This window comes from Leuciscus leuciscus, assembly GCF_965113295.1.
Source record: "Leuciscus leuciscus genome assembly, chromosome: 19".
Classification (NCBI taxonomy): domain Eukaryota; kingdom Metazoa; phylum Chordata; class Actinopteri; order Cypriniformes; family Leuciscidae; genus Leuciscus; species Leuciscus leuciscus.
The window spans coordinates 22,497,106-22,519,695 of record NC_138743.1 but is presented as its reverse complement, the minus strand read 5'-3'; the positions used below and the strand labels follow the sequence as shown (position 1 = coordinate 22,519,695).

The 22,590-nt window shown below is 39.8% G+C and overlaps 4 protein-coding genes across 5 annotated transcripts in view; 1 reads left to right on the top strand and 3 right to left on the bottom strand.

Annotated features, from left to right (window-relative positions):
- Positions 1–22,590, top strand: part of myoc (myocilin) — a 261,947-nt gene that overhangs the window by 69,415 nt on the left and 169,942 nt on the right. The gene's annotated exons all lie outside the window — the stretch shown is intronic.
- The window catches only part of LOC309481767 (flavin-containing monooxygenase 5-like), a 49,604-nt gene that overhangs the window by 24,445 nt on the left and 2,569 nt on the right, over positions 1–22,590 (bottom strand). The window lies entirely within an intron of this gene.
- LOC309481766 (flavin-containing monooxygenase 5-like) lies at positions 17–22,569 on the bottom strand. Of its 2 annotated transcripts, none has more exons than XM_082146842.1 (9): positions 21,802–22,569; positions 3,506–3,653; positions 3,161–3,349; positions 2,919–3,084; positions 2,247–2,389; positions 1,936–2,135; positions 1,469–1,824; positions 998–1,070; positions 17–886 (listed from the first exon to the last, which is right to left on the bottom strand). In XM_082146842.1, exons 2-9 carry the CDS (start codon positions 3,635–3,637, stop codon positions 457–459), a joined length of 1,689 nt encoding a protein of 562 aa, XP_082002968.1. In that variant the 5' UTR covers positions 3,638–3,653; positions 21,802–22,569; the 3' UTR covers positions 17–456. The 2 variants fall into 2 exon arrangements, with proteins under 2 accessions (XP_082002968.1, XP_082002967.1); XM_082146841.1 differs by lacking the exon at positions 21,802–22,569 and adding an exon at positions 4,399–4,468 and having other exon boundaries at positions 3,506–3,657.
- Positions 8,578–20,571, bottom strand: LOC309481778 (flavin-containing monooxygenase 5-like). Its single transcript, XM_082146861.1, has 9 exons — positions 20,541–20,571; positions 19,490–19,641; positions 19,172–19,360; positions 18,893–19,058; positions 11,435–11,577; positions 11,136–11,335; positions 10,696–11,051; positions 9,564–9,636; positions 8,578–9,474 (listed from the first exon to the last, which is right to left on the bottom strand). The coding sequence occupies exons 2-9, from the start codon at positions 19,619–19,621 to the stop codon at positions 9,255–9,257; spliced, it is 1,479 nt and encodes a 492-aa protein (XP_082002987.1). The 5' UTR covers positions 19,622–19,641; positions 20,541–20,571; the 3' UTR covers positions 8,578–9,254.

Sequence of the window (22,590 nt, the reverse complement as noted above, 5' to 3'; positions counted from 1 at the left end):
AACGAGAAAATACATATTCAAATGTATTGCATTTAATCAAAAAATGCTTTGCCTCAAGAAAAGACAGTAACACGTAGAGACCTTCCGCGCTGGTCGGATGCCGGCTTTGGGCCGATCGAGCGCAAGCTTACAGTGTCAAGATCTACTGTGTCAAATGCTGCACTAAAATCAAGAAAGATTAAAATACAGCAAGATCCCAAGTCAAGAGTGAGTAAGATATAATTTGTAAATAAGAGTTTGATAGTGCAACATAATTACATACAAAACTGCACATAAAATCAGTTATTTTACACAGAAACTGTGTATGAAATGTTAAGGCACTCAGTATCAAGCATTTTATACAAGTAATGCGTCAATTATACTATTTTCATGATGTTGACTACAATACCCTAATCGAAGTACACTGATATAAGATTTCAAATAAAGTATGTTACGTTTCTGATACACATTACATGATCACTTTGTGGTCACTGGCAATGGTAAAAAAGCCCTGATCTTGTCGAGGAGCGTTGAAGGGTCTGCTATGAGTGAGTGCAGACTGGCCCTACTGTAATACAGAGCAGAGAGCAGCACTGCAACAGACACTGAGAATAAGAGTGAATACGAGGAGCGCTGTGACTGCGGCTCCGGTGCACAGCGTGTTTTCAGGGGCTCTGTGACTCGATCCCACTGAGTCAGGATGGCCTGCCGTGCACCTTCCCATCGGCCCGGTCCGTGCAAGCGAAACTGGTACGGGGTGCAGGGCCCAAAGATGATGTTCAGAGCCAGTCTAGGGTCTGTCAGGAGCAGCTTCAGGATAGATGGACGGACACCCACTTGTTTAGCCAATTCATCCATGTAGGGGACGTAGTCCACCTGGATGGTGTGTCTCTGGGCGGCCACATACCTGCATGACAGTATGATATATAGTCATCAAGATACACTTAAATTACATTTCAACTGTAGAAATTGTGTAAATGCTGTGTTATATAGTCATGTGAGGTGAAGTGTGGAGAACCTTTGAGTCATTTCGTTCTCTTTTGCTTTAATGTCCTTCATCATTGCACTCATTGGAGGCAGTTTGCACCGTCCTAGAAAGCATATCAATGTTTGTTATGTACACAAACAGTGCACTTTATGTTCTGACATGTTCGTATATTACTTTAAAGTAAAACTGAAAGAATAATCATATATCCTGCAAAAATTTTTTTTAAGTACTATGTCATCATACTGTATCTTTCAGAACTTAAAACCAGTCTAAAAGGACAAAGACAAAACTAAAAACAAGAAAAAGCCAATGTCTAATTGTCAAAGTCTTTGCTTAAGATAAATTTCTCATGAAAAACTACATTACAACATTTTTTGGAGGTAGAAATCTTGAATAATAGCAAAAGGAGACATTTGTTATTCTGAATTGTATTAATATGAACATATATTTTAAGAACAGCCCTTAGTTTTCTGTGTAGAAGATCAGCATCATGTTTGATACCTTTAAAAACACGTGTGGCCCAGCGCGCTTGCATCTCAGAGATGGGCATAATGGCTCCCAGAGGCTGGATCAGACCAATCACGGCTAAAGTTGGGCGCTCTAATGCTGGGGGATACACATATTTGTACAGGGATACCTTGTTCTTTGAGACAGGAATTACATGTGAAGACAGGAAGGGGAATGAGAAAGTGTATCCTGTGGCAAACACCACCAGATCAATGTCATCCTCAACTGTGCCATCCTCAAAAACCACACTTGATCCACGAAACTCTTGCACATTCGGCTTGACAGAGACGGTACCGGAGAGGATCCGGTTTGGTAAATCATCATTGACCATGGGATGTTGGCTGAAAACTCTGGGAAATAAACAAAAGACATTATATAGTACACTATGAAAAGGGTTAAAGGGTTAACACTTTCATGGACCAAAGTCAGCAGAGTCTTGTTTCTTCCAGTGTTCCCAGTACCTGTGCGCAGGCTGCAGCCCATAGAGCTTGTGGTTGAACCGTTTATTGAGTCGTTTCTCACCCATATTGTTGATAAATCCAACAGGCAACATTTGAATAAGCCAAACACGCATTCTGTTACTAAACAGCATATCTGATGGAACACCATTGTCTCCTACACGATTTAGTATCCAAGATCCCTTTCGGGTGCTCAGATAAACCTAGAAGTAAGGGAAAGTAAGTAAGGGAAACAATGTGGAATGCAGAGGCTTTAATAAGAGTATAATAATTAATTTACTATAATTATCTATACTGTATTTGTGGCATATCACCTGTTTGGCCATTCTGCTCAGCTCTACAGCAAGATCTCCTCCAGAGTTCCCAATGCCAATCACAACTACCCTCTTCCCTCGCCATTCTTCAGGGTTTTTGTAGTCACGACTGTGGAAGAATTTCCCCTTAAACGTGTCTATTCCTGTAATGCAATATATAGCTTATCTATAGAATTCCATTGCATATACATTTTGTATATATTGTAAACATTAAAATTAAGAAATTGGTAAAATCATTAACTTATTGAATAATTGTCAAAGCTTGTTGAATCATTCTTTGCAAAACCTTGTAAACTTAAAAATTATAAACAATATTTCTGCCTGAGATTCTGCTTAATGCTACAACAGTTGTACAAGAGCTTTGATAAGGCCTAATGACTATATATATATATATATATATATATATATATATATACATATAAACACAAAGTGTGTAATTGCATATTCTATATTTTGATGCTGAATCATTCTTTGCAAGCTCTGTAAACTTATAAAAAAAAATGTTTTTAAGTGTGAGAGATGTTTCTCTAAATTTTACAACAGAGTTGTGAGGCCTAATAACTCTTGTACAACTAAAGTTCACTATGAGAGTCCCAGTTTGGCTTTTATTGACTTTATGTTGTTGCACTTTGCACATAGAGTGTGTTTGCTTAGTCATCACATGTACTGCACCTGGAAAGTCCTTTAGAGGGAGGTGAGGGTGACAGTGGTGACCGGTGCAGACCATCACAGCATCAAACACCTGCTTCTCTCTCCGACCATCATTGGACTCCGTCTCTACATCCCACTGACCAGAGTGAGGGAAGTCTGGCCTTGGGGTAACATGAAGGACTTTTGTCTAAAAAACATATGAGATAAATATGAGATACAGTATATTCCTGACTTCACAGTTCACATAAGCTTTCAGGCCAGACCTGGAAACGGATGTGCCGTTTGAGCTGGAAGTGCTCAGCGTACATTCGGAAGTAGTCCATGATAAGGGAGTTGTGCATGTAGTTTGGGAAGTGGGCAGGGATAGGGAAATCACTGTAGCACATCATCTCCTTTGAAGTGTTGATAATCAAGGAGTAGTAAATACTAGCACGATCTGGATCTGGATTTTCCTAAGATAGAAAGACAAGAAGCAAATTGCATTAGTTTCTCGCAGCACATAGTTTATTGATGGTCTGCAGTGAACTTTGCCTCAAGGTTCAGGGCTTGGACCCCTTCTTTTCTTCATGTACAATTTCAGTGGGCCCAATCATATAGACATATCTTACCTTAAACCTCCAAAGACCTCCAATATCATCACTGCTCTCAAAACACACTGGCTCCAGGCCTTCATCCAGGCAGCATTTGATGCAGGTCAGCCCAGAGGTTCCTCCTCCAATCACAGCAACACGTTTGGCCATGATGATCCACAACAGTCTGACTTTAGGCAGATGCAGATGATAGAAAAATTAGATTTTTGTAATTTTTCCAAAGCATCCATAAGTGTTATTTCCATCAAATCTCAAATTATGCATAGCACTCTATGGTAGAAATGAGTTCTTAAAAAAAAAATGTCATGCGAAATTTTATTTCATTTAGCCTATGTAGGCCTGCGGCTATTCATAATACATTTTTGCATAATTTTACAGTTAGGAACTCAGGGATGGGTTAACTGATCAAAACTGCACTGTGAAAAATTTCACCAATCTTAATAGTGAAGTTAGGCACTCGGGGAAGGGTTAACTGATCAAAACCTGTAACGTTACTGCGAAAAATATGACAAATCTAGCAGGTCATGTCGCGAACGCCGAATTCGGACTGGACAACCGTAGTAACATAACTTCTTGTCAAATTTGATTCATTTAATGCGTCCCTGCTGAATTACATCCCGCAGCGTCACCTGAATTCATTATAAAGAATGACATAGGCTATAATTCACAAGCCAGCGCACTTCGGTTTTATAAACATAGGAAATCTGAATTTCAAACCACAAACTATATTTTACTGCGGTGTGTATTTGTGAAATCTACTAAAGCTCTAACAACAAGAACATACGGACAAATAAATCGAGTCAGATTCGGACAAACAAACAAACAGCTCGTTACGTAAACACGCCTGTCCTGTAAAAACGACAATGGAGTGATATTAGTGTCGATAAAAAGTTTGTGGAGAACCATCTCACCGAGCGTGAAGCAGTGGCCGCAGAAGTTTGTTCACTCCACACACAAACACTTCTCACCACACCCCTGCATAGATGTAAAAGAGGCGGGGATTCATGGCCGTCACTCTGGTCAATAACGTTGTATTAGTTAAATAATGTTAACAAATATTAAGTGATGGATCGTGATGGAAGTGAAGTTGAAAACGTGTTTGTCTTTCTTTTATTCAAATATTAAATTAAAATGATGAGTAGGCTAGACACTGATAATGACTACAACATCTATAATACTTTATTAATAGCTATAGCCTACTATAAGAGTCTTCATCTTTTTGAGCTGTTCATCATCACAAAATTACACTAGTCTTGCCAGACTCAGGCTTCTCCAGCGATTGTTTATTTAAAAGTAGCCTATATATTAAAAGAATAATAAAAATATGCTGCTACTTTACTTAGGTGATGATTGTCAAAAGATAAGGACATGCACTATTTCTAACAAAAAAGATGATTATTTTGGGAATTTGGCAGAGCACTTGTTATAACAGATATAAGAAGGAAAAAAAAGACATGTTAGAGGTAATGTTTAATTTTAATTTCCTTCAAAGATTAAAATATTTTAAATACAACATATTATAAATTATAATGAATTCCAAGAATAAGATAAAGGAATAATACGGTTAAAGTGCAAATTCAAAACAGATACCCAAAAATGTAATATGGGTTTACAAGAAACAGACGTGTTTCTCAGGAAGAGTGGGATCTTCTTTTGCATTGCCATAATGGCAAAAATCACTGCAGCTCCTCCTGACAGGCCCAGCCAAAAGAACAAACTGAAGGATGAAGGTTCTGGAATGGGCCGTGTCTTCATGGGTTTGGCTACACGTTCCCATTGGGTAAGAATAGCCTGACGGGCACCTCTCCAATAGTCTGCTTAGCCGAAACTGGTAGGGAGTACAGGGGCCGAAGAAAGCCCTCAGTCCCACAGCAGGGTCCCTCAGGAGCAGCCAGGCAATATTGGAACGGACGCCCACTTCCTTTGCTATTCTGTGTAGGTAAGGGATATAGTCCACTTGAAGGGCAGCCAGCTTAGGACAGGGGTAACTGTAGAGAGATAGCAGAGAGTTCAAAACGAGCATACATTAATTGTCAAAACAAAATCTATTTGGAATTACCATCGAGGTAAATACATATCTCTTTAAATTTGCTTTTATGTCCTTCTCAATTATTTCATCCAATTTATTAGCTGGAGAAAGATGATTTAGTCCTTGAAGAACAGGATAATTAATACATGAAAATAGTGAAAAATACATGAGAATAATCATATATAAACTGTGCTGGGGGTAATGCATTACAAGTAACACAAGTTAGTAACTAGTAAAGTAACACATTACTTTTAAATGTACAACACAATATCTGAGTCACTTTTTCAAATAATGCAAGTTACGTTGTTTTCCCATTTATTGAATGACACCTCTCTTGTCCCCATGTTGAGAGAAATCAGGAGTAAGAATGGCAGCACAGCTGAAAGGTTTGTTTGAGCTGCGCCCTCTGCAGGAACATGCTTTTCCTTCAGCTTGAGGTTTATTATTCATTTCACTTTTGGTGTAAAAGTGCTTTTACATTTGCCAAATTTAGAAATTTTTGTTTTTTGTTATTACAGTTTTTTTTTTTCAATTGCTAAGAAGCATCGGTCAATACTGAAGCCGCTTTTTCAAAACTCTTCATATACTTTGAATTACCAACATGCATCTTGGCCAAACCGTATCTCATCTTCAAAACCCAGACCAACAAAACATTTCATATACGTCTCAAACTAAACTCATTCCACCACAACACTGGCAACAATTCTCATTCAGAAAACACACACTGACCTAAAAGCACTAACAACAGGAAGCTTTTAACAAGTTTGAATGATTTTTTCACATAAATCAGTTTTTCATTAAGATCTTTTCATTTTACTGACTGTATTACTGCACAAAGAATGAATGAAAAATGCAGTAATTCAAAATCTTCAGGTTTCTTCAGAACACAACTCAAGTGAAAAATGTATTCATGAAATTTGAAAGATGTAGTCATTGAATGTTGTTGTTTTTTTTGTTTGTTTTTTTACCAAAGCAATGATAGATGATCCACAGTAGCCCAGAACAAGCCAATGCAATAGTGAATTCGATTTTCATTGCAAGCCCTGATCCCACTGCACCTGTTGGGGTGTCAGGGCTGTACACAGAGAATGTCAATCACTGACGTTCCATTTAACCCTGTACAATGAGACTAATGGATAACACTGGGAAAGCATGTCCATTCCACCGGAAAGGAACGGTACAGAATACACATCCTAGCCATAGGGAGGTTATATGTGAAGTTACACACATGGACTGACCATCAGGGCAGTACTACATATATAGTAGGTCCTGCCTTGTGCAAGGGTGGAGTCAATACTGTTTAATGGGATTAAGAAGGGGATCACCTACAAGGGGAATCACAACATATGGACATCTAGTCTAGTACAGGGGCTGACCAATACACACAAGTACTATACCTGGCGTCAGATGCCTCTTCTGCATCCGACTGCCGAGGATGCTGGAGGAGCTCCACCAGGGTTCAACAGAGCAGAATAAGCGTTTGTATCCCATCCTCAGAGTGCAGCAAGCGAGACCCACAGCCATCCTTCCTGCATATTATTTGTTTGTACATTACACATGAGAAGACACCGGTTCCACTCCGAGATTGTAGAATCTCGCAAATGTGTTATGTGTCACTCAGCCCGCAGCTCTGCATATATCTGCCAGAGAGCCAATGCCCAGAAGAAAGCAACACTCAGAGTTGAGCGAGCTCTCACTCCGAGGGGGCATGGTTTGTCTTTGGACTGGTTCTGAAGCTCTGCGTGCGGTTAATGTACAACTCCAAGGCGCTAACAGGACACAGCAATGCAAGGGCTGTGTCTGCCTCCTCCGGGGACAGCACTTGCAAGTTCACCACCTGGTCCCTGAAAGGAGTGGTGGGAACTTTGGGCATGTATTGGGGTCTCAGGATGACGTGAGAGTCAGCTAGCCCGAATTCCAGGCTATATGACCGAAAATGCCTGCAGGTCCCCCACCTGGATGTGAGTGAAGTCAGGAGCACTGTCTCGAGAGATAGGAGCTTAGTCTCTACTGACTGCAAGGAATCAAAGGGTGCTTTCTGTAGGGCCGTCAAGACCAGAGAGAGATCCCGAGAGGGGATGAGGCGTGGTCGAGGAGGATTCAACCTCCTGGTACCTCTCAGGAACCTGATGACCAAGTCGTGTTTCCCCAGAGAGACTTACTGCCTTCTGCATCGTGATGTTCTGCAACAGCGGCAACATACTTTTTCAAGGTGGAGGAGACAGCCTTCACTCCAACCCGTCTTGCAGAAAAGAAAGCATGACATTGACAGGACATCTATGGGGGTCTTACTTGCGGGAACCAATCAACGAAGAGCGTCCAGAGACCACACATGGAGGTTCCAGAGGTCTGAAAGTGGGTGCCAAATCTGCCAGGAAGGGGCTGTTGTGAGGAGTTCTGGGAACCAGGTCTGAGTGGGCCAGTAGGTGCAACCATCAAGACCTGCTCCTCATCCTCCCTGACCTTGCAAAGTGTCTGTGTGAGCAGGCTCACTGGGGGAAACACTTACTTGCATTCCCAAATCAGATGGACCGTTGGTAAGTGCTGGCCAGGCGTCCAGACACCATGCAAGGGGGACCAGGGTGAAAACAGACATGCCCGCAGTGGTGCAGCGTGCCTTGGAAGGCACAGCAGCCTGGATTGGCTGGAGATGTGTGAGAAGGTGTTGCGTCCTTGAACCGCAGACCGTATTGCGTCGCTCACTGTCAACCCACACCGCTTGTAACCCAGAGATTGAGAAAACTGCTCTTTTGCTGAGATTTTAGGAACCGCTGGCTATGAGACCAGCGGCAGAACAGAAATAAACTCTTTGTGAAAAAACTAGATTCTCTGCCCGGCCCTCCATCGGGGGAAGGAGCGGTGAGTTCACTGTCTCATGAAGAGCAGCTCACTCCATCTCTGGGTTGCCCGTCTCAGGGATGCAAAAGTTTTGAGAACGAATGTAAATTAATCAGGGGAACACAATAGTTTTGAGAACTACTGTAAATTATTAGAAAGTGCACTTTTCTTAAAGTCACTTAAGTGTGTCAAGAAACAGTTATAAAAGTGCACTCTGATTAACTAGACTTAAGTGGCATTTTATTTCATATTATATTATAATTACATTTAAAAAAATTAAAAAAATTAAGATTTGATTTGCAAAACAAATTAATCGGCCATTACTATTCTCAATATCAGCATATTTGAGCAAATTACCCAGCTAAACAGACATGCTAACAACTGCAGCAGTGATACAGGATTAAGATAATACCTGGAACTTTAACACAACAAAAGAGTTTGATAGTGCAACTTAATTACATACAAAACGGCACATACAATCAGTTACAATGAAATTAAATGTTCATTATACACAAACTGAATTACACATGTTTAGGCACTCTGTGATTCAGTATCAAGCATTTTATGTAAATGATGTGTCAATTACAACATTTTCATGATGTTGACTACAATTCACCCTAATTGAAGTACACTTTTTATGATATAAGATTTCAAATAAAGTATGTTAAGCTTCTGATACACATTACATGATCACTGTGTGGTCACTGGCAATGGTACAATAGCCCTGATCTTGTCGAGGAGCGATGAAGGGTCTGCTATGAGTGAGTGCAGACTGGCCCTACTGTAATACAGAGCAGAGAGCAGCGCTGCAACAGACACTGAGAATAAGAGTGAATAAGAAAAGCGCTGTGACTGCGGCTCTGGTGCACAGCGTGTTTTCAGGGGCTCTGTGACTCGATCTCACTGAGTCAGGATGGCCTGCCGTGCACCTTCCCATCGGCCCGGTCCATGCAAACGAAACTGGTATGGGGTGCAGGGCCCAAAGATGATGTTCAGAGCCAGTCTAGGGTCTGTCAGGAGCAGCTTCAGGATAGATGGACGGACTCCCACTTGTTTAGCCAGTTCATCCATGTAGGGGGTGTAGTTCACCTGGATGGTGTGTCTCTGGGCGGCCACATACCTGCAAGACAGTATGATTTAGAGTCACCAAGATACACTTAAATGACATTTTAACTGTATAAATTGTGTAAATGCTGTTATATAGTTTACCTTTGAGCCATTGCTTCCTCTTTTGCTTTAATGTCCTTCATCATTGCACTCATTGGAGGCAGTTTGCAAAGTCCTATTGAGCAAAGCACAGTTTGATAAGTACAAAAACACTGTGTACTTAATATTCTGACATGTTCATATATTACTTTAAAGTAAAACTGAAAGAATAATCATAGCCTGTAATCATACCCCCTTTAAAAAACACCATGTCTTTGCTTAAATGTCAGAGAGAAAATGCTCATGAAAACTACATTACAACATTTTTGGGTAATAGAAATCTTAAATAATAGTATATACTTTATGTCAGGGATCTATGAAAGAGGACTCAGGTGCAGAATTAGTAACACTGATTTATTAACAAACAACAGACAAGACACAATGAGGCAAGGGAAGAGGTGAACACTGTCCAAACAATGGGCAGGTAATGATGAACAATAACAAGCTGGGAGCCCAAGATTACGATAGGCTGGTGAGTAGAAATGGCAAGGCAGTGCGAGACTGGAGGATAGAAGCGATGGCCAAGCAAGAACTCAATGCACCACTAGCTGCTGGACAGGGAGAGAGAGCGGCCAGGGAAACTCAGCTTGTAAGACAGGACTGTAACAAACAAGAGACACAGCAAACACAAGAAGAGACAAGACAAGACAGATGGCAGAAACTAATGCATTGCAATAACTAGAAAGGAACTACAACAAAAGAAGAGAGCAAATAGAGGAGAACTAATGCTAGGAATAAAGAACGAATATAAATAAAGGTTAAAGGTAGACTACTAAGGCTAATTAGGAAAAAACGAAATGCTAAAGTAACTGAGAACTAAGCAGAGAAAACACATTATAAAGGGAGCTGAGAACATGAGGAACAGGTGAGCGTGGCAATTGGAAACAAGGAGGCAGGACAAGATGAGCACATGGCCAACACAGACAAAGACAGAGCCATGTGTTTAAGGACAACACAAACAAAGAGACATTGAACAACAACATGACAAACAGAACTGTCAGAGGAGAACCCTGACAATATATTAACAGTATTAGTAAAGTAGACCTTTTGTTTGTCTGAATTGTATGAATATGAACATATATATTAAGAACAGCCCTTAGTTTTCTGTGTAGAAGTTCAGCATCATGTTTGATACCTTTAAAAACACGTGTGGCCCAGCGCGCTTGCATCTCAGAGATGGGCATAATGGCTCCCAGAGGCTGGATCAGACCAATCACGGCTAAAGTTGGGCGCTCTAATGCTGGGGGATACACATATTTGTACAGGGATACCTTGTTCTTTGAGACAGGAATTACATGTGAAGACAGGAAGGGGAATGAGAAAGTGTATCCTGTGGCAAACACCACCAGATCAATGTCATCCTCAACTTTGCCATCCTCAAAAACCACACTTGATCCACGAAACTCTTGCACATTCGGCTTGACCGAGACGGTACCGGAGAGGATCCGGTTTGGTAAATCATCACTGACCATGGGATGTTGGCTGAAAACTCTGGGAAATAAACAAAAGACATTATATAGACACTTTCATGGACCAAAGTCGGCAGAGTCTTGTTTCCTCCAGTGTTCCCAGTACCTGTGCGCAGGCTGCAGCCCATAGAGCTTGTGGTTGAACCGTTTATTGAGTTGTTTCTCTCTCAAATTGTTGATTAATACAAAAGGCAATATTTGATTAAGCCAACCACGCATTCTGTTCCTAAGTATCATATCTGATGGAACACCATTGTCTCCTACACGATTTAGTATCCAAGATCCCTTTCGGGTGCTCAGATAAACCTAGAAGTAAGGGAAAGTAAGTAAGGGACACAATGTGGAATGCAGAGGCTTTATAATTCATATATTATAATTATTTATACTGTATTTGTGGCATATCACCTGTTTGGCCATTCTGCTCAGCTCTACAGCAATATCTCCTCCAGAGTTCCCAATGCCAATCACAACTACCCTCTTCCCTCGCCATTCTTCAGGGTTTTTGTAGTCACGGCTGTGGAAGAATTTCCCCTTAAACGTGTCTATTCCTAAAGAGCAATTTAAACAATTAGCCACAACAATATAGAAAGGAAATCGCTGTTTAGGTTATATGTAGTGCAATATTAAGTATCCCCTTAAAGGGATACTTCAGGATTTAGCATTAAGCTTTGTATTAGTAGAAAACCTGTAGTATTTTCGAATTACCCTGCTTTCCACCCTCATATCCCCCTGAGACAAGAGATTTATGTATTTTTTGTCTGGAAAAAATCCTCCGATGACGCAAAAATCATCATTTTGCGTCATCGGAGGATTTTCTGGCCAGAGGCTAAAGACTACAGCCAGTAGAAGGCGTTGTTCCGCATGTTTTCAGCCCACCCATAAGAGGTGGGATCTCACTCACAGAATGTACACATAGTGTCAGCCATCTTTCTTTGGAAGCTAAGCTAACAGCATTCTCCTACTACTCAGCTTTCTTCACAGAACAAAAGCCTGAGTAGTAGGGGTTACCATCCTCTTTTTCCCGGACTTGTCCGGCGGCCGAGATCGTTGAAAATGTCCGGGATTCAGCTTTTGCTTTCTGCAGTCGCCATTCTTTGTTTACATGCACACCTTTTGTTTCAATCTAACTGAATTCATTCCGATTGGTGAATCTGAATGTAGTGTTTACATGAACGCTAAACAAGTGACCGGTTGATGTGCGTTTTAACATTGCTAATAAAATTCCTGCTCCTCCGTGAGAGATGCGAGACCGGTGCGTCTCAGTTATGACGCCACCGGCCTCGCGCCGTTCTCCCGCGGCCCTCAGCCTCGTCCTGCTCGCCACAGTAAACGGCGACTGTAGAACGCAAAAGCCGAATCCCGGACATTTTGGGCAATCTCGAAATCCCTGGCAAACTCATCACGGAGTCTCAAATAGTAGCCAAGCCTTGTTTTCAACTGCGCTCTCTTACCGGTAGGCGTGGCTTGGGAGTGGCCTCCTAGGGCAGCGAAGCAAGTGCATTCTGGGAGTTGTTGTATTTCATCCACACAAGTAAAAATACATTTTCTGGCTTTTCTCAGTCTAGAAAGCTCCAAATTCAAAAATTTCTTCACATTTCTTCTACATAAATTACCTATTTTAAATACACATTCATCTTTCCTACATCTTTCATCTTTCAACTACATGCTGCCTTCCAAAAGCAACAACTTCTGATATAAACAGGGAACTTCAGAACATTCTGATGAAACATAAGACTGCAAATCGACTCATAATTCATGTGGGGAAGAATGATATTCATAAAGAGCAGTCAGAACTCCTTAAGAAGGATTTCAACGAACTTTTTGAAACACTTAAAAGACTGAAAGTTCAAACATTCATCAGTGGACCACTCCCAGCAAGAGGAACAAACAGGTTTTCTCGGCTGCTTGGGATTAATACATGGCTGCAAAAAACCTGCAATATAAAAGGAGTAAACTTCATTGACAACTTCAATCTTTTCTGGAGTCAGAGACAACTATTTCATCGGGATGGCCATCACCCAAACAAACTTGGTTCAAGAGTGTTAAAGGACAATATCGACTTCTCCCTCAATCATCCTTCTGCAGTGTGTGTCAATCTGAACGACACACACACACCTGGAAACAGTATGAATGAACACGGGACTTCACTTCAGCAACAAGATGGACATGCGGTTGACATATCACACAAGGACAATGATAACACCACTGAGCCACAACAACCTCTGCTCACGGACACAATCTCAGCTGAGCCATGCCCACAGAGCTCACCACAGACAGACACATTAGAACTGCTCCAAGATTCAGCACCCAAGGACGACTTCCTGGAAAACAGCCAGGGAAGCCAGGACAGCATATCACAGCCTCCTATAACACCTGAGCAACAGCCCCTTTCACCAGATACTCTCTCACTCTCGCCAGCGACTCCACTCCTGTGCTTCTCACAGAAAATGGAAGAATTAGTGCATGCTGGAACCAGACTATCCCACTCTTTTGCTGCAAGCCCCCAGATACCAACCAAAAATCGTCAGGCACCTCAAACACCGAAGCCTGCGCGCCGAGCTCGCCCGCCCCCTCCTCCTGTGAGAGCTCTTCGGCCTCTTCGGCCAAAACGCCAGGGCCCACACCCTCCTCCATCTGCTCGAGGTGAACCAAAAACAACTGATACCAGCTCTCAGTGATGTGTTTTGGGTTCCTGTTATGATAACAGTAACTTTCTCAAATGTTTACAGAACAAGCGGGAACCCAGTGTGCCTGTATCTTTCTCTATTGCTGTTCTATTACAAGATAGAAAGTCTAAGGCCTTCAATAGCCGTACAGCAAACCCAACTAATCTGGTGCCTATTACATGTCAAACTAAGATTGCTGTGGGGACAAAAAGTAAGACTGTTAAGTTAGCACTTTTAAACATTCGCTCACTTAAAAATAAATCACTTCTAGTCAACGACTTAATAACCACAAACAACCTGGACTTTATGTTTCTAAATGAAACCTGGCTAGAATACAGCTGCAGTGCAACAATCCTCAATGAAACAGCCCCTCCTAACTTTACTTTTATGAGTGTCTGCAGAGCTGTTAAGAGAGGTGGGGGTCTAGCTGCTCTTTTTAAAGATATCTATCAATGTAAGCAAATATCATTTGGGAATTACCCGTCTTTCGAATATCTGGGTACTGTGTTAAAAGGTGCTCCTCGCATTTTACTTATCATTATTTACAGGCCTCCAAAATATTCTCCAGCCTTTGCTGAGGACTTTACAGAACTGTTATCAACAATTACCTCAGAGTTTGACTGTTTTGCCATTGCTGGAGATTTTAACATTCACATAGATAATGCAGAAAACAATATGGCAAAAGAAATCAAAACTGTTTTAAAAACTTTTGATCTGACTCAGCATGTACATGGACCCACACACAATCATGGACACACTCTAGATTTACTTATCAGTAAGGGTCTAAACATTTCATCGATTTTTATTAAGGATGTAGCACTGTCTGATCATTTCTGTATTTTCTTTGATATATTGATCTCTCCTGCCACTGAAGCTAAATCTGTGTCTGTCAAGAAGAGATGCTTAAATGAGAACACTAGTGTACTATTTATGAAGGCTATATCCTTAACACCAAGCATATCTGCTGACTCTGTTGATTTTCTCCTTGATTCTTTTAACTCAAAAGTTAAAAATATAATTGATGATATTGCTCCTGTTAAAGTCAGGAAGAAGAGTGGCAGACAAAAAGCACCTTGGAGAAACTCAACAGCAGTGCAACATATGAAAAGACAATGCAGAAAAGCAGAGCGCATGTGGCGGAAGACAAAACTTGTAGTCCATTATAACATCTACAAAGACAGCCTGCATGCTTTCAATATGGAACTAGGCAAAGCTAGACAGACTTTCTTCTCAAATATTATAAACAGCAATTTAAACAACACACGCACTCTTTTTGCTACTGTAGAGAGACTGACAACCCCCCCAAGCCAGATTCCTAGTGAAATGCTCTCAAACAGCAAGTGCAGTGAGTTTGCTTCTTTCTTCTCTGAGAAAATCAATAATATCAGAAAGGTGATCAGCACATCCTTGAGTTGCACTGAGGTCAGACAGATCAGACCACCTGAGAAAGTAGTTACTATGTCTGACTTCAAAGAAATTGATGGCAAAATTTTGGAAGAAACCGTACAACACCTTAAAACATCAACATGCGCCCTTGACACACTTCCCACATCTTTCTTCAAAATTGTGCTAAACAGTTTAGAAGCAGATCTTCTAGAAGTGGTAAATGCCTCACTTCTCTCTGGGAGTTTTCCAAACTCCCTGAAAACTGCAGTTGTCAAGCCCCTCCTGAAAAAGAGCAATCTGGATAAGACCATATTAAGCAACTATAGACCGATCTCAAATCTTCCTTTCATAGGCAAGATCATTGAAAAAGTTGTCTTCAATCAGCTGAACAAATTCTTAAGCTCGAATGGATACTTTGATAATTTTCAATCTGGTTTCCGACCGCACCACAGCACAGAGACAGCGCTCATAAAGATAATAAACGATATTCGCTTAAATACTGATTCAGGCAAATTATCAGTGCTGGTACTACTCGACCTCAGTGCTGCATTTGACACTGTCGATCACAACATACTTCTTGACAGGCTGGAAAACTGGGTGGGGCTTTCTGGGATAGTCCTAAAATGGTTCAGGTCATACTTAGATGAGAGAGGTTATTATGTGAGTATAGGAGACCATAAGTCTGAGTGGACATCCATGACATGCGGAGTCCCTCAAGGCTCAATTCTTGCGCCACTCCTGTTCAACCTGTATATGCTCCCAATGAGCCAAATAATGAGAAATAACCAAATTGCTTACCACAGCTATGCAGACGACACACAGCTGTACTTAGCCCTATCGCCTAACGATTACAGCCCCATTGACTCCCTGTGCCGATGCATTGACGAAGTCAACAGTTGGATGTGTCAAAACTTTCTTCAATTAAACAAAGACAAAACTGAAGTTATTGCGTTTGGAAACAAAGATGAAGTTCTCAAAGTGAACGCATACCTTCACTCTAGGGGTAAAACAACTAAACATCAAGTCAGGAATCTTGGTGTGACACTAGAGTCAGACCTTAGTTTCAGTAGTCATGTCAAAGCAATAACTAAATCAGCATACTATCATCTGAAAAATATTGCAAGAATTAGATGCTTTGTTTCCAGACAAGACTTAGAGAAACTTGTGCATGCTTTCATCACCAGCAGGGTGGATTATTGTAATGGACTCCTCACTGGCCTTCCCAAAAAGACCATAAGACAGTTGCAGCTCATACAGAACGCTGCCGCCAGGATTCTGAGCAGAACCAGAAAATATGAACATATCACACCAGTCCTCAGGTCTTTACACTGGCTCCCAGTTAGATTTAGGATTGATTTCAAAGTATTATTACTGGTATATAAATCATTCAATGGCCTAGGACCTCAATACATTGCAGATATGCTCACTGAATATAAACCCAACAGATCACTCAGATCATTAGGATCATATCAGCTAGAAATACCAAGGGTTCACTCTAAGCATGGTGAGTCTGCTTTTAGCTATTATGCCAGCCACAGCTGGAACCAGCTTCCAGAAGAGATCAGATGTGCTCCTACAGTGGTCACATTCAAATCCAGACTCAAAACACTTCTGTTTAGCTGTGCATTTACTGAATGAGCACTGTGCCGCTGTTCGTCCGACTGTTTGTACTGTACTGTATTTTACTCTATTTTTCTAAACTGTTTTAATTATTCTTATTTCTTTTAATTATTTTAATTTCTCCTATGTCAGCAGGGCATTTAGCCCGAAACTGTAAATGCCCACTCAGAAGGTGATAATGTGAAAGTGATTAATGTGGGTTTGAAAGTAGAACAGTATTTAAATGACGATATTAAAGTTTTCGTCTGAGAAAGAATGTGAACGCAGTGCTAAAGTGCTAAAGAAAGTGAAAAGAACGTGTGAGTAAATGAGGGAGAAAAGAAAGTTAAAGGAAAGTTGATAGATGGAAGTCGTAAGAAGATTGAAGGTTAAAAGAAGGTTGAAAGATTTAAGTCTTAAGGGAATCCTTTGAAAGAAAGATCTATAATAAATATTCTTTTTAATTTTTTAAAAGTACTGTATTTTATTTTATTTTTCTAAACTGTTTTAATTATTCTTATTTCTTTTCATTATTTTAATTTCTTCTATGTAAAGCACTTTGAATTGCCATTGTGTATGAAATGTGCTATATAAATAAACTTGCCTTGCCTTGCCTTGCCTTGCCTTTCCAGAGGTGAAGTATCCCTTTAAAGTCCCCCTGTAGTCAACAATTTTATCCCTTAAAACTCATATTTTATATATTTAAGCGTATTTTTCCTTGAATTTTTTTTCCTTCATGCCTTAAAATTGATTGACTGTAACTTTACACCCTTGCTTCATTTAGTATTTGCGCTTCTATAAATATGCAAATTAGCCCCGTTTCCACTCAATCACACCAGCTCAGAGATCCACTCGTTGATGATCACACATTGACTTTATTGGTTACAAGGCAGTTTGGTTACAAGGTAGTTTTTCAATATATATTTTTTTATTATTTTTTTTTATTAGTAAAATCATTGACTTGTTATTGAATTATTTTTTAAAGCTTGTTGAATCATTCTTTGCAAAACCTTTTAAACTTACTAATCATAAACAATATTTCTGTTCAACTGCCTGAGATTCTGCTTAATGCTACAACAGCTGTACAAGAGCTTTCCAACCCTAAGGGCATGCTGAAGTTTGAGTCGCCATTGGCTAGTACATTTTTTATTTTACTCGCCAGACTTTTTACATGGAATGCAAGAACAATGCAAATTAAAAAATTATACATAAATATAATATAATATAAATATAAAATATAAATTTCAAACACTATTAAAGTTAAGTAAACAGTCTGTAATAAAATAAGAATAAATAATGAAATAATCAAACTACAAGCAATAGCACAAATAACCACAGAACAAAGATGCAAATGAAATAAACTGTTTTTTAGGGTTTTTAGTTAGATCTAACAGTAGTTAGATACAGATTAGGTAGATTAGATACAGAAATTGAATAAAGTAATCAAATGGTGCATAGTCTTTACTGTATAAACTAAATATAGATGAATCCTTATTAAAGTTAGTTATTCTGTCAAGAGCATTGAGTTTTTTTTTGTTTTGTTTTTTTGCAGCGAGTATTATATTATTATATTATATTATTAATATTAGGTTGTTGTCACTTTAAGATATAATGCACGGATCCAATATACCGATACACATGCGTTTTCTTTCCTGACTGTTTACGTTCACTTAACTCATAACCGACTATGTTTACTAGGAAACTCGCTAAGATGGCCATTTTGACATAATGTTGTGTGAAATTGTCCATTCAAGCACATGAAAGAGAGCTCAATCGATTATTCACGCACTGTCAGACGTAGCTTTCTGGGTGCATGCTTCAGACGTGCAGTTTGTGTACAGTGCGCGCGTGTTATCTTTCGTGTTGTCTTGCACTTGAATGTTAAGATTGCCAAAAAAAAAGCATGCAAATGACAAACTTTCATGCCGACGCAGCACTGGTCCAACAGTTCTGTCCACGAGCCCTGTTCTCTCTCTTTCTCTCACGGCTCGTGTGAGAGAAATTGGCTAATTAAAGACATTTTTTAGTCGCCTCTCGTGAAATTTGGTCACATGTGAGTGATTTATTCACATTGTACGTTGGCTGTGATAAGGCCTAATGACTCTTGTACAACTAAAGTTTGCTATGAGTGTCCCAGTTCGGCTTTTATTGACTTTATGTTGTTGCACTTTGCACATAGACTGTGTTTGCTTAGTCATCACATGTACTGCACCTGGAAAGTCCTTTAGAGGGAGGTGAGGGTGACAGTGGTGACCAGTGCAGACCATCACAGCATCAAACACCTGCTTCTCTCTCCGACCATCCTTAGACTCCGTCTCTACATCCCACTGACCAGAGTGAGGGAAGTCTGGCCTTGGGGTAACATGAAGGACTTTTGTCTAAGAAACACAAAACATGAATTTGTGAACCTTTGAAACCCCCAAAACCTAAGATAAATATGAGGTACAGTATATTCCTAACTTCACAGTTCACATAAGCTTTCAGGCCAGACCTGGAAACGGATGTGCCGTTTGAGCTGGAAGTGCTCGGCGTACATTCGGAAGTAGTCCATGATGAGGGAGTTGTGCATGTAGTTTGGGAAGTGGGCAGGGATAGGGAAATCACTGTAGCACATCATCTCCTTTGAAGTGTTGATAATCAATGAGTAGTAAATGCTAGCACGATCTGGATCTGGATTTTCCTAAGATAGAAAGACAAGAAGCAAACTGCATCAGTTTCTCGCAGCATCGTGCCTCAGGGTTCAGTGCTTGGACACCTTCTTTTCTTCATGTACAATTTCAGTGAGCCCAATCATATAGACATATCTCACCTTAAACCTCCAAAGACCTCCAATGTCATCACTGGTCTCAAAACACACTGGCTCCAGGCCTTCATCCAGACAGCATTTGATGCAGGTCAGCCCAGAGGTTCCTCCTCCAATCACAGCAACACGTTTGGCCATGATGATCCACAACTGTCAGACTTTAGGCAGATGATAGAACATTTTTATTTAAAGGAATAATTCACCAAAAAGAAAGAAATGTCATAAATTATAAACACACTTGTGTTTGAAACTCATATGATTTCATTATCTTTTGGAGATTTTTGTCATTTTTCCAAGGCATGACGCTATCCACCAGTTATTTCCATGACATCTCTATGCATTTTTTTTTTTTTTTGTCATACAAACTTCAATTTCATAAAAAAGCATAAACTTTTTTTTATGCTTAAAAAAAAGCATAAACAAAACTTCCAAAACATAAAAAAAAAATATGTATACACACACACACACACACACACACCATTAAGCTCACACTTAAATATATCAATCATGAATTATGAAAATAACGTAAGGGAAATGACACAGACATAGCCTGACAACATCTCATCCGACAGCAGAAACTGAATCAGGACAGAATCCCATCAGAAAAACAGAATTACGTTCGTTGTTGTTTCTTTGACTGCACTGTTTTACTTTGACCTACTAGCCTAATCTTAAGTATTAAAAAAATTAAGAGTCGCGAACGCCGATTTAGGACTGGAGGACCGCGTCACATTCACAAATCAAGAATGACACGCGATTATTTAAAAGACAGCGATTTATAAAATAATAATAATAATGAAAAAAAAATCTTGATTTCAAACTGCAAACTATCTTAACTGCGGTGTGTAATCTATGTAGGCTATTTTGTGAAACCAACTTGCTAAAGCTCCGACAACGAACATCTTGTCCATCTTGAGCATAATCAGAATTATCATCTTATAAGGGTAAATTGACGTAAACTAGTATTCGGACAAACAACAGCTCGTTATAAACAGACCTGTCCCAAACGATAGAGGGATATTAGTGTCAATAAAAAGTTTATGGCGAACCATCTTACCTAGTGTGAAGCAAACAGTGAGGTCACTCCAGTGGTGTAGTCTACGTGATACGCAGGTATACGCCGTATACCCACTAGAAAAGGCCAAGGATTTGCGTATACCCACTTAAAAAAGCGTGAGGATACGTATCAACTTCGTTTTGTGTCAGAACTTTCACACTTTCATTCATAAATTCACCCCGTCTGTGTTTGCGAAGCGACGGATCGAATCGCGGAATCCAGTCACAAATGGAACTTGCTATATAAAGCAGAACGTCACGGAATTTGGCTATTTTTGAATGAATACATCAAAAGTAGCTGCTGTACAATGAATCAAATCTCGATATGGACTAGTGTCTATTAATATTATAGCTAAAAGAGATACGCGTCTCTGGGAATGAGCGCTCAATGTGTGCTCCACTACACACACACACACACACACACACACACACACAGAGAGAGAAGCACGGGTGACTCACGCTCGTGGTGTTTTCAGCATTTCACTGTATTGAGACATGATGTAGGCTACACATGTGCATTTCATCGCAGAGCTGCTATGAGAGTCACTTGACGAGAATTTGATAAAACTATCGTCATTCATTCGTTTCATATACACACAGAAACTGTTATGTCTTTACGACAACCTGTCAAAATAAAAGTTAGGTATAACTTGAAGAAATTATAACAGAAATATATTACTATTGCACAGTAGAGTATACTTCAGGCCTAATAATAATAATAATAATAGTTTATTAAAACACACAGAAACTCAAATGTCTACAACCCACCAAAATAAAAGTTTGGTCTAACTCAAATTAATTAGAAAGAAATTGCACAGTAAAATGTATTTTAAAATAACACTTTTTTTTTTTTTTTAAAACACCATTTCTAAAAGTAAATTTTTATTTGTGCCTATAATGTTTAAAACATTTTTTTTATTTTTTTTTATTGTCAGCTGATAAAACCTGTGCTTCAGGGACCATATTCATATAACATCTAAGGCTAAATGTAGCTCAACTGACTGAGTTAGATGGTGATTAACACTAAACAGTAGAAAATCAGTCCAGTCTCCTCAGCTGTAAATGTCATTGGCTGTTAAAGTCTTGTGTTGCTTATAATAAATTGAGATGTTGATAACACTTATTTCATAATGCTCTCAATTACATGTCGATGCATAGGCCTACTGTATGCATTAGTGAGTGTGGTGGTGCTTATGGGGTGACGCTCTGGGATGGGTGAGTATGCGGCGGCGGAGGGGGGGGGGGTATTAGAGTATACTCACTACAAAAAACTAGACTACACCACTGGGTCACTCCACACAAAAACTTCACTCCTGCATAAATGTAAAATAGGCGGAGATTCATACCACTATTGTCAGAGCAGTTAAATAAGGCTGACTGGTCAATAACGTTGAATTAGTTAAACCTTTCATAGAGGTCACTATAGTGGACAGTTATTCAAAAAGCATTTTCTTGCATTTGCATAATGTAATGTGTAACTAATTCAACAACCAGTCAGCCTTATTTAACTGCTCTGACCATAGTGGTATGAATCTCCGCCTATTTTACATTTATGCAGGGGTGAAGTTTTTGTGTGGAGTGACCTCACTGTCTGCTTCACACTAGGTAAGATGGTTCGCCACAAACTTTTTATTGACGCTAATATCCCTCCACTATCGTTTGGGAGTGGGACAGGTGTGTTTAATAACGATCTGTTGTTTGTCCGAATACTAGTTTGTCAATTTACCCTTATTAGCTGATAATTCTGATTATGTTCAAGATGGACACATTTCTAAATCTCTCCTCTGAGAAAACCTAGTGATAAGGTGTTTTCAATCTTATCTGAAATTAGCAGTGAAATTAGGCAGAAATTAGTACCAAACACTGCTAATGTTTGGAAATTATGTTCCATACAGCTATTGTATAGAAATTATATTTGGGTTCCCTTTGGAACGAGACAGACACTCCAAACAAGAGGGTCGAGAAGAGTAAACAGTTTATTGATGATAAGTGCAAAGCAGCGATGGGAACTGTAGTGGATGAATGATAATGGAGGATAAGGAACCAGAGAT

Coding starts and splice junctions, on each gene's coding strand:
- LOC309481766 (XM_082146842.1), bottom strand. CDS start 3,637: ATGGCCAAACGTGTTGCTGTGATTGGAGGAGGAACCTCTGGGCTGACC. Junction 3,085..3,160: donor AACGGCACATCCGTTTCCAG/GTCTGGCCTGAA, acceptor TATGTTTTTTAG/ACAAAAGTCCTTCATGTTAC. Junction 887..997: donor GAGAACGAAATGACTCAAAG/GTTCTCCACACT, acceptor ACTGTCATGCAG/GTATGTGGCCGCCCAGAGAC.
- LOC309481778 (XM_082146861.1), bottom strand. CDS start 19,621: ATGGCCAAACGTGTTGCTGTGATTGGAGGAGGAACCTCTGGGCTGACC. Junction 11,578..18,892: donor CCCTCTAAAGGACTTTCCAG/GTGCAGTACATG, acceptor ATTGCTCTTTAG/GAATAGACACGTTTAAGGGG. Junction 9,475..9,563: donor GAGGAAGCAATGGCTCAAAG/GTAAACTATATA, acceptor ACTGTCTTGCAG/GTATGTGGCCGCCCAGAGAC.